The following is a 12,092-nucleotide window of genomic DNA, read 5'->3' as shown; positions in this document are numbered from 1 at the left end:
GTATATGTTTTTGGATGTGGATCTAGTATAGATTTGCTTAGTCCGCTAAACCTGAATATATTATTAGCCTTTTTTATTTTTTGTTTTTGTTTTGCCTAATATATATATAGGATTTTTTTTAAAGCCTAATGATATAGGCAGGTTTAGCGGACTAAGATTTGCTGTACTTCATCATCAACAGAGATAGCCTTTACCAGAGCACATGTGGTTTTGGGGAGTAAGCGCAAGGCAGCGTATATCTTTTGTGTTTTAAGATATCAGTATACGAATGCGCCTGAAAAATATTTTTAGTGATTTATCATTCAAATCACCTTTTAAGTTTATCATTAAACAGTCATTTTTTCTGTCGATCTCTTTTAAACTTTGAAATGATTATATAAGTAATCAGCGATGTTGGTTGTTTTAAACATAAATTAATGTAATTTTTTTTATTAACCGCGGACCTACAGACGAACATTTAGGGCACTTCCGGTACAACCCGGCTGAAGCTGAATGAATTAGATTTACTAAATTGATAAGTTAAACAGAATGGAAAACGAGCCGCCTATTGAAACTGTCTTGCAAGCATTACAGGCGCTTTATAATAATCCGGATAAAGCTGGAAAAGAGCAGGCTTCAGTATGGCTTGGAGAACTCCAGCGATCGGTAAGTATCAGTTTTCACGTGTGGAGATTTTTGCAATGTGCTTCTAGCCTGGACTCAAGATCATCAACTACGATGTTACATCTGATTTAAAACCCCGATTAAGACTCCAATAAGAAGGATGTTATTTATCATGATGTAAGAAATGTATACAGAAATCTAAAACAACCGTAATTGACTGACTTGATAATGAAATTTGTATGTCATGAATCAAGATTAGTCAGATCATCAAATTTTAAAAAGACGAGCTTGGCTATTATTCTTTCAAGTATAAACTTCCCATCATTGTTTAACATATTCCCATATAATTTCACACAGATGCACAACGGCCAACTCGAAGCCAATAAGAGTGAAAGTTTATGTAAATCTAGACTTATTCAACAAGATAAAATTATTTTCACAAGTTTTGTTTAGAAAATCTTATTCTTCTTGATATTCTAGTCATCAAATTTTACAGTACTCCTTTTATGTCAATGTGAAGTTTATCAACCGAGTTTACAGTTCAGAATTTGATATTCAGAATTTCTGTCCACTTTGTGGGGAAAATGCAAAATATTTATGAAATAATTCACCAGTTCTCCATGCCAGTTAAGATGTGTAACAGGTACATGAATATATCCGAGATACTTTGGCCATGACACCAGACTAAGACATTATGAGGTTTAGGGCCAGAGCACACTAGTACATGAAAAGGTGTAACTCAACAAAAACAATTGAATCCCCACTTACCTTGGTCTTTTCAACAAATGAATATTTTATCATCTCATAGCTATCAATTTTATCCTGCATGCATATTCTATTGTGTTAACACGGTAGTTTCTTTACCACAACTTTAAATTTCCCTCTTTGTCATTGCCATTTTCTCATAGTATTCAAATTGCCTCTAATCTCGACAGATTGCTGTATTTGGGTAGATGAATTTTTCATTTGTTGAAAAAAAATCAAGGTTAGTCACGATTCTTGGTGGTCAGTCTGAATATATATATATAAATATATAGTCAGCGTGTTCAACACATTCATGTACTAGTGCGCTGTGGCTCTAATAAACCAGACATCTACCAGGTATCTATTATAATGTCGAAGTCTGGTGTCAGGGCCAGAGTATCTTGAGCTATTAACGGGTAAAATACCCATTGAAAATATTGAAAACCTGTCAATTACCCTCTGTGTGAATGCGTATCTGTACAATATGTAATTATGACCCTCTGTGAAGGGAATTGTCTTCCTGGAAAGAGTTATTTTCTCGAAGGGCGAAGCCCGAAAGAAAAAAAGCTCTTTTCAAGAGACAATATAAAGTATAAAGTAATGATCAATTACTTTATACTAAAACCATGTAACGTTTATCAAAATATCTCTGTTAAGTTTTGGGTTCACACAGAACTCAGAGTTGTACCTCTCTCTTTCAAAAATATTAGTACAATTACCCACCCTCAAATTATCTGGAGCACTGACAAGCTCTTATTATCTGATATAATTACATCTATTCTTATATATATATTGATACATCTATGTAATTTAATCTAAAACTAATAACAATATGACTTTAAATATAATCATCATTGATTATTACAGGTATGTGCTTGGCAGATTTCAGACCAGTTACTACGGCAACAGCACACACTCGAATCTTGTTACTTTGCTGCACAAACAATGAGGACAAAGGTAATGTTACATTTGTACATTGATTCGTCATATATACTTCGTCTGGATTCCATAACAATCGCCTACATCTTTCGAGAAAAATCATATGACTAAGAATTATTGCTTTGAATTAGATTTATTTTGTTTGTTATTGATAAAACCATGATGATGAGTTGAAATCGGTGAAACCCCTAACAATATCAAAGTCTTAGGCCTATTTACTGCACATGGTTTCTTTTGCACACAGCACTTGCGCACATCACACTCACTGGAGCGTTTGCATAGGCCAATTGAAAGCTATAAGCGTTATATTAGTGACAACCCAGTTTCAGATAACAACACTGTTGTCTTAACACTTAATTTATTCATTATACTATATGTGAAGTCAGTCGTTAGTACAGGAATTTCATTACTTTGAGGAGTATTTTTACCATAAGAAATGTATAAGGTAGTTATCGGATGTAACTAAAATGCTGACCGGATACACTAACACAAGTAGTGATCCTTGTCTACATATCTACAAGAAAATTGATCATAAAAACTTTTTGGTTAGAATTATAAAACAAAGACTTGCCACCTTGGTCCTTGGAATGGAGAGAAAAAACCATTAGACATACTGTTAGTGAAATTACAGACTCACAAATTGAAGGGAAATTAAACTTGTTTATTAGCAGCACAGAACCATGAGTCCATGATTAAATTTTATTATCTGGATCAGGTACATGTATTCACGAGTCTTCATTTATTTCTAACTTTCAGATTCAGTATTCCTTCCATGAGCTTCCTGTTGATTCCCATGGTGTAAGTATAACTCCTCATTGGGTGTTTTCCATTTAGTAACCAGGGCATCCAGATGACCCTTGACTTTTAGGAGTTTCAGAAGTCAAATCACCATTTCTCAGAAATCTGCATGATATAAAGTTAATCTTAAATGAATAGACCATTCAGCATTGTACATGGTTTGATCTTATACCTATGGTTCACCGTGTTTAAAATAGTGGATTTGATCAAAATGTATTTTAAAGGGCGTTACCTGGTATTTAAATTTCTAAATTTCTAATTTCATACTTGAGATATCCACATATGAACAATTTCTGCTGTTCAATCCCTCAGAATTTGTTGTCAAAGAAAAAAAATGTTGCAATATAACATACCAGTGTTTATCATAAAATGTACAGGAAGTCTGATATATTAACCATTAAAAGTAAGTGTTGTAACATTTTATGATTACAGTATTTGAAGGATTCCTTACTGGAGCATGCTGGGAAGATATCTGGAGACACACAGGCTATTATTGTTACACAGGTAAGTTTTATAAATTAAGGAGATGGAAAACAAAAGGAAGGAACAGACATACCAACATGTGTTTTACAGCAAACATGGAATTCCTAAATAAAAAAATAAAAAGCAGTTGGTAAGAACTTTGCTAAGTACATTAGAACAATTCTGGATCATGATAATAAAATTTCTAGAAATTCAGACAAAATGAACTAGAAAGTATAAATGAATCTTTGCATACTAAATGATTATAAGTCAAATATGTAGATAATTACATATGAAGTTATCAACTTACTTAGTCTGCTCTTTGCTCTGGGAATAAAATGTTGTTATCTTGTTATGTTTATAACATGTTTATTTACTCTTCTGTTAATTTTTCCCTTAGCTCAGTCTTGCCCTGGCTGACCTTGCATTGCAAATGGCTGCATGGAAAGATGCCACATTGGAGCTGGTGCAAAGGTATGTACCTGATAGTCTGAGTTTGAAAAAAGGTAGAGAAAATATATTTCAATGGTCGGAGTTAAAGGTTCAGTTTGTACAGATGTAAAGTCAATATACTGTATAATGGTCTGAACTTCCAATTGTTTGAATTGATAGAGATTAATTATCTCAGAACTATATTCATTTATTATAAATATTGAGTTTGAGTTGATTCTGAAATACTGCAGTATGTGTAATAACAGTATACAAACGTTCTGGTTTGTTGACTTGTAATTGTATTATTTATGTTTCTGCTGACTCAGATGTTTGTCTGTGTAGGTTTGGCAGTAATGTTCAACAGTATGTGTAATAACAGTATACAAACATTCTGGTTTGTTGACTTGTAATTGTATTGTTTATGTTTCTGCTGACTCGGATGTTTGTCTGTGTAGGTTTGGCAGTAATGTTCAACAGTATGTGTAATAACAGTATACAAACGTTCTGGCTTGTTGACTTGTAAATGTCTTGTTTATGTTTCTGCTGACTCGGATGTTTGTCTGTGTAGGTTTGGCAGTAATGTTCAACAGTATGTGTAATAACAGTATACAAAATTCTGGCTTGTTGACTTGTCAATGTACTGTTTATGTTTCTGCTGACTCGGATGTTTGTCTGTGTAGGTTTGGCAGTAATGTTCAACAGTATGTGTAATAACAGTATACAAATTCTGGTTTGTTGACTTGTCAATGTAATGTTTATGTTTCTGCTGACTCGGATGTTTGTCTGTGTAGGTTTGGCAGTAATGTTCAACAGTATGTGTAATAACAGTATACAAACGTTCTGGTTTGTTGACTTGTAATGTATGTTTATGTTTCTGCTGACTGGATGTTTGTCTGTGTAGGTTTGGCAGTAATGTTCAACAGTATGTGTAATAACAGTATACAAACGTTCTGGCTTGTTGACTTGTCAATGTATTGTTTATGTTTCTGCTGACTCGGATGTTTGTCTGTGTAGGTTTGGCAGTAATGTTCAACAGTATGTGTAATAACAGTATACAAACATTCTGGCTTGTTGACTTGTAATGTATTGTTTATGTTTCTGCTGACTCGGATGTTTGTCTGTGTAGGTTTGGCAGTAATGTTCAACAGTATGTGTAATAACAGTATACAAACGTTCTGGTTTGTTGACTTGTAAATGTACTGTTTATGTTTCTGCTGACTCGGATGTTTGTCTGTGTAGGTTTGGCAGTAATGTTCAACAGTATGTGTAATAACAGTATACAAACGTTCTGGTTTGTTGACTTGTAATTGTATTGTTTATGTTTCTGCTGACTCGGATGTTTGTCTGTGTAGGTTTGGCAGTAATGTTCAACAGTATGTGTAATAACAGTATACAAACGTTCTGGCTTGTTGACTTGTAAATGTACTGTTTATGTTTCTGCTGACTCGGATGTTTGTCTGTGTAGGTTTGGCAGTAATGTTCAACAGTATGTGTAATAACAGTATACAAACGTTCTGGCTTGTTGACTTGTAAATGTCTTGTTTATGTTTCTGCTGACTCGGATGTTTGTCTGTGTAGGTTTGGCAGTAATGTTCAACAGTATGTGTAATAACAGTATACAAACGTTCTGGCTTGTTGACTTGTCAATGTACTGTTTATGTTTCTGCTGACTCGGATGTTTGTCTGTGTAGGTTTGGCAGTAATGTTCAACAGTATGTGTAATAACAGTATACAAACGTTCTGGCTTGTTGACTTGTAAATGTATTGTTTATGTTTCTGCTGACTCGGATGTTTGTCTGTGTAGGTTTGGCAGTAATGTTCAACAGTATGTGTAATAACAGTATACAAACGTTCTGGCTTGTTGACTTGTAAATGTACTGTTTATGTTTCTGCTGACTCGGATGTTTGTCTGTGTAGGTTTGGCAGTAATGTTCAACAGTATGTGTAATAACAGTATACAAACGTTCTGGCTTGTTGACTTGTAATTGTATTGTTTATGTTTCTGCTGACTCGGATGTTTGTCTGTGTAGGTTTGGCAGTAATGTTCAGCAGTATGTGTAATAACAGTATACAAACATTCTGGTTTGTTGACTTGTAATTGTATTGTTTATGTTTCTGCTGACTCGGATGTTTGTCTGTGTAGGTTTGGCAGTAATGTTCAACAGTATGTGTAATAACAGTATACAAACGTTCTGGCTTGTTGACTTGTAATTGTATTGTTTATGTTTCTGCTGACTCGGATGTTTGTCTGTGTAGGTTTGGCAGTAATGTTCAGCAGTATGTGTAATAACAGTATACAAACGTTCTGGTTTGTTGACTTGTAATTGTATTGTTTATGTTTCTGCTGACTCGGATGTTTGTCTGTGTAGGTTTGGCAGTAATGTTCAACAGTATGTGTAATAACAGTATACAAACGTTCTGGTTTGTTGACTTGTCAATGTATTGTTTATGTTTCTGCTGACTCGGATGTTTGTCTGTGTAGGTTTGGCAGTAATGTTCAACAGTATGTGTAATAACAGTATACAAACGTTCTGGTTTGTTGACTTGTCAATGTATTGTTTATGTTTCTGCTGACTCAGATGTTTGTCTGTGTAGGTTTGGCAGTAATGTTCAACAGCTACCGTTCCTGTTAGAAGTGCTGACTGTCATACCAGAAGAAGTAAGATATCACCAATAATAATTCTAAGACAATATTGACCTTAATTGACAGTCTTTTTCCAAAATAATATATATCAATTTTGATTAAGGGTGATTTAGTTATAAGACATGCCAGCAGTGACTTTTAATTAAGCAAAATAATTTCTAGGTTGGTAGTTTTAAAACTGATTTATGCGTTAGATTTGTCTCTTCAAATTTAGAGTTCCTTGGTGGTAAAGTGGTTAAGATGTCTGACATTTTACCACTTGTCCTTCATGTTATTAAGAGGAAGTCCTTATCATAGTTAACCTACTTTCGAAATTATGTAAGAAATAGAAATGTACTTGTTTGCTAATTGATAGACTCTCCACTTAATCAGGTAAACAGTCGATCACTGCGCCTAGGATCCAACAGAAGAAATGATATTATGGAGGAGCTTACAAAGGCCTCCTCTGTGGTTTTACAGTTACTGGTATGTATGAATCATAAGAAAATTAAAAAAAAACACCTAGGTATCACTTTTGTAATGTCATTTAGTAAGTCAAATCAAACTAATAGACAGTTTTTGTCATCAGATCATTCTAGGTTATTGTTCTTCTGCAGATCATGACAGTGCAAACTTTTTGTGTTGATCAGAATATCTCTAAATATTGTTTCGTTCATAAGCCATTGGTGAATCTAGTATAATATAACAGATGAAAAAAAAATGCTGAAATTATTGGTATGTACAATGTATGTTACAGACGGCCTGCCTTGAGACATGCTCCACCGATCCTCGAGCCCAGGCCAAAGTGTTCCGCTGTATGGGTAGCTGGTTTGCCCTGGGTGTGGTACAAGATGACTGTATTACACACAATAAACTGTTGATGGCTCCGTTCCAGGTTCTGGTGAGTAAATCAATTTTGTGCGATCAAAACTTGTTTTTTGTGTGACTTGCTATTTTGTGTACCATTATTTGATACTTGTGGGAATATGCATTATGAGGTTTTTGTAAATCCTTTCAAAGGTGATAAAACGTTTCCAATGATACGTTGCTTATTCAGTTAAATTGCATTCCATGACATATTTCTGTAATGTGCAGACTACTTTATGACTTTTCTCTATATCCTTAAATCGATAATATTCTATGTAATTATTCCTTTATAGCTACAGTGACCATATATATTCTTTGTTTTTCTGTTTTGTAGGTAGCACAAGATTGTCCGTCTGTTTTACATGAAGCAGCCACAGATTGTATATGTTCAGCATTGTACTGTGCTGATGTAAGTATATCCAATACAGTGTCATCTATAAATCATCTGGTTCCATTAGAAAAGGTTTTCTTAATATTAGATATCGTATTTCACATTGAAAATATGTTTGTCACTACCATTTGTTTTGAATCATCAGTTATTTGCTTTCTAGAGGATTTGATGTACCAACTTAAGGGTAATCACCAGACACCATTAAGAAAAAGATTTATTGAATTTAATATTAAATAATATATGCATGTCTTTGCCAACAGTTTTCAATGTAAACAACTTCTGTTTGCTTTCTATAGGATTTGCGGAAACATCTACAGCTGGCTGAAGCCTTGTACCACGGAAGTTTAACGCTACAGGAAGCTTATCACATGACAGTAGCCTTGGAGGACACTGATAAGTAAGGAAAACAATCAGATAGTGTAGACCAACTTTTATTCAAGCCTTATGAATACTGCATATTCTGTTTCAAAACAAGGTCGCAGAGATTACTTTCGTGGAACAGACTATATTAATTTTCTACTTTCACTTACAACCACTTTAGAAGAAATAAATGATTGTGTCATTTGCGATTGGTTGTGAAGTATTGGGCTTGTTTTATTTGAATTAAAAAACAACATTTGTAATCTTCTGCACTTCTCTACCACATGTACTTTAAAATGTCAAACCAATGTTTTATCTGTTTCAGATCAGTCAATTTTTGTAGAATATTTACTGAACTGGCAGAGTCTCTGCTAGAAGCCATTGTAGACACACCAAACCAGGTAAGTGTTTCCCCTAAAAAAACTAATCTAAAAAATCTATCTACAATTGTACATATGTTACCTCACTAGGTATATAAATATTTACTGTGTGTTAGTTTTTATTAATAAAACGACGTTAGTAATAAAACGACGTTAGTATTGATTGGAAACTGGTACCGAACACAGCGTCATGTTTATCTTATATGTAAATGTACGTACAGTTGTTATGTATATTTTAGGCTACCTATAAGTGGTTAACGTCTCGTAATTTCAACAATACAGGTATATAAATTTAGTATTATGCCTAGTGGTGTAAAATGTTGAAATATTGAGAAATCATACCGGAATCAAATTATAACCTGCGGTTTGAGTAGAAGCAAAACAAAACGGACATGGAATCACAATTATCATTGTGGAATAATTTGAGTGTTTGAAGCTAAGATTATGTAGATTTATTACAATGTAAAAGTCTCTCAATCTCTAATGACCATGGCCGTACGCGACAGGAATATAACGTATGAGAGAAATACATTTTTGTCTAATTATAGCTTTTGTATGTATCTGTATATTACAACAGTTAAAGTATGGGGTCGAGGGATATATCAAGTTTTTGGTTTCCCTTGAACTTGCCTATTTCCCTCGGCTTTGACTCGGGAAATAGACAAGTCTCCGGAAACCAGAAATTTGTTATATCTCTCAACCCCATACTTTGACTGTATAATATCTCACCTGCAGTGTACATTACAGTCAGTGTTATTTCAGTTCTGGGCCCAGTTGTTCAAAAGGTACATAGGTTAGTCACAGTTTAACAACAATTTTTGAAATCAAGATTAAATAATTTCTTTTAATACTAACTTTATAAATTTTACAAGATTCTTCAGAACTTATTCTTTACCTACTAGCTTATTTTAGGGAAAACATCATCGCAGCTTTTGCAGCAAATGAAATTTAATAAATTAAGTGGTTAAACTGACAACCTTTTAAACAACAATTGCCCTCATCATTGATATATGTTATTATTGAATTCTGTCCTAATTAATGATACATGTCACTGTTTTGCAGGGCCTTGGCGACCTAAGGATCCTAGAAATACTGTTAACATGTGTGGGTCACCATTTATACGAGGTGAGTTGAGTCTGCACATCCGATTTAGATAAGGTTTGTTCTTTCTAACTACTGATTTAGTTACACTGAAACACTCATCATTTAAATTACCTTTGTCTAGTTGGCTGCAGTTGTCAAATGGTTCAGGTGATCTGACATATCAAATTTGGCATTTTTTCACAATTGTACTACTTTTCCAATATTTGATTTCACATAATGTTATTGACAAAAACAATATCAAAAGGATTAGACATTACTTGTATATGTCTTCTTCCTTCTGATAATTACCACTAGTCCTCTACCATTTGATTGGTAGGTTGAAATACATGTGAAGCAATTGCCAGGTACTGATCATTCCAAAGCGTGAGTAAAACCACAGATGGCTATTTCTTGGATATGATCATGTATCTTTCACTCCTTTCAGGTGACAGAAATAACATTCAATTTTTGGTACCGCCTCTCTGAAGACCTGTACCAGCGAAGTCAGGACATGTTAACAGACATATTCAAGCCCTACATACAGAGGCTGATTATAGCCTTATGTAATCATTGTCAAATGGATACTGACCATGTAAGTATATGAATGTCATATGTACAAGGTTGGGGGGGGGGGGGGGAAATTACACCCCAACAGCAAATGGAGAACACAGGAGTGTTGTTATCCCCGCCCAACGAAGGGGATATACAAATGGGTTCCGTCCGTCCGTCCGAATGGTTTCCGGAGCATAACTCTAAAACCAGTAGAGATATTTCCACGAAACTTCATACACATATTGGTCTTATGGTCTAGTAGTGCCTTTTGCTATTTTTAGGTTTTCATTTTTTCCGTAACCATGGAAACATTGCTGAAAATATTATATTTTTGTACCAGGTTCGTTTCCGCAGCATAACTGGAAAACCAGTTGAGATATATGCAAGGAACTCCATAGACACATTAGTCTTATGGTCTAGTAGTGCCTTTTGCTATTTTTAGGTTTTCATTTTTTGCACTTTTTCTGTAACCATGGAAACATTGCTGAAAATATCATATTTTTGTACCAGGTTCGTTTCCGCAGCATAACTTGAAAACCGGTTGAGATATATGCACAGAACTCCATAGGCACATTAGTCTTATGGTCTAGTAGTGCGTTTTGCTATTTTAAGGTTTTCACTTTTTGTACTTTTTTCTGTAACCATGGAAACATTGCTGAAAATGGCAGATTTTTGTGTAAGAATCGTTTCCGGAGCACAACTCTAAAACCAGCAGAGATATTTCCATGAAACTTCATAGACACATTGTTCTTATGGTCTAGTAGTGCCTTTTGCTATTTTTAGGTTTTCACTTATTGTGCTTTTTTCTGTAACCATAGAGACATTGCTGAAAATATCATATTTTTGTAGCAGGTTTATTTCCGGAGCATAACTCTATAACCAGCAGAGATATTTCCACTTCATAGACACATTCATTTTATGGTCTAGTAGTACCTTTTGCTATCTTTAGGTTTTCATTTTTTGCACTTTTTCCTGGTTTTTTTTCCATACACATAAGTCTCCACAATCAAACTTACTTCAGCTTTGATATCTCCATTGGCGGGGGATCTGAATGACTATGTCCTTGTTCATATTTGTTCTACTTCATACAATCTGCCACATTGTGTTCAAATGTAATAAGGCGATCTCAATAACAATCTCTTACGAATGTCATCAGACTTCCAATTTTACAGTGATGGTCCTGTATTTTCCATCTCAGTCAGAAGAAACTCATTTTGGGTCGCTTTAATTAATTTCTTGTTTCTGTGAAAAATCATTCTGAAGAAAAGACATTGACTGACATATTCGATGATGATCTGGTCATTTATAATATATTGCAAGACATTTCAAAATGTTGGAATTAATTTGGTTCCCTTTGATCCCCAATTTACAGGAAGGCGTGCCTGATGAATCGGATGACTTCGGCGAGTTCAGGATACGTGTGTCAGAGCTGATTAAAGATGTGATATTTATTGTGGGATCATCTCGATGTTTTAACCAGGTAAGTTGTGTTATTGATGATCAGCAACTTTTAACATTGATATAAAAGACTTTCTTTGACGATTATTGTCTCCACAAACAGTCTTATATAAATCGCATCTCAAATATTGTGTCTATTAATAATTACGAAAAGAATATTGCTGAAGTTCTATTAAGCACAAGTTCAATAGGCCTTTTACTTGAATTTGGAAATATATGACTAAAATTTTAATGTTGAATCTTCATCAAAAACGAATATCTTTTACAGATGTTTGAAAACTTAAAGTCACAGACATCATCAACATCCTGGGAGGTAACAGAGGCCTCTCTGTTTGTAATGACTGCTGTAGCCAAAAACTTGTTACCGTAAGTATTGTAAATAAACAAAATTGAAATTGGT

General features: G+C 34.3%; 1 protein-coding gene across 1 annotated transcript in view; it reads left to right on the top strand.

Moving 5' to 3' along the window:
• The first annotated feature begins 456 nt into the window (after window positions 1–456).
• The window catches only part of LOC138326406 (transportin-3-like), a 26,094-nt gene continuing 14,458 nt past the window's right edge, over window positions 457–12,092 (top strand). Inside the window, exons 1-15 of the mRNA XM_069272518.1 lie at window positions 457–645; window positions 2,215–2,304; window positions 3,043–3,084; window positions 3,517–3,588; window positions 3,947–4,020; window positions 6,574–6,637; window positions 6,995–7,087; window positions 7,359–7,502; window positions 7,803–7,877; window positions 8,156–8,256; window positions 8,545–8,620; window positions 9,662–9,724; window positions 10,128–10,274; window positions 11,607–11,714; window positions 11,961–12,058. Coding sequence (XP_069128619.1) covers window positions 529–645; window positions 2,215–2,304; window positions 3,043–3,084; window positions 3,517–3,588; window positions 3,947–4,020; window positions 6,574–6,637; window positions 6,995–7,087; window positions 7,359–7,502; window positions 7,803–7,877; window positions 8,156–8,256; window positions 8,545–8,620; window positions 9,662–9,724; window positions 10,128–10,274; window positions 11,607–11,714; window positions 11,961–12,058 — 1,364 coding nt within the window. The 5' untranslated portion in view covers window positions 457–528. The remainder of the gene's footprint in view (window positions 646–2,214; window positions 2,305–3,042; window positions 3,085–3,516; window positions 3,589–3,946; window positions 4,021–6,573; window positions 6,638–6,994; window positions 7,088–7,358; window positions 7,503–7,802; window positions 7,878–8,155; window positions 8,257–8,544; window positions 8,621–9,661; window positions 9,725–10,127; window positions 10,275–11,606; window positions 11,715–11,960; window positions 12,059–12,092) is intronic.

The sequence above is a fragment of the Argopecten irradians genome, chromosome 1 (assembly GCF_041381155.1).
Source record: "Argopecten irradians isolate NY chromosome 1, Ai_NY, whole genome shotgun sequence".
NCBI lineage: Eukaryota > Metazoa > Mollusca > Bivalvia > Pectinida > Pectinidae > Argopecten > Argopecten irradians.
The sequence above is the reverse complement of the archived record's forward strand: the minus strand, read 5'-3'. Positions and strand labels throughout refer to the sequence as shown.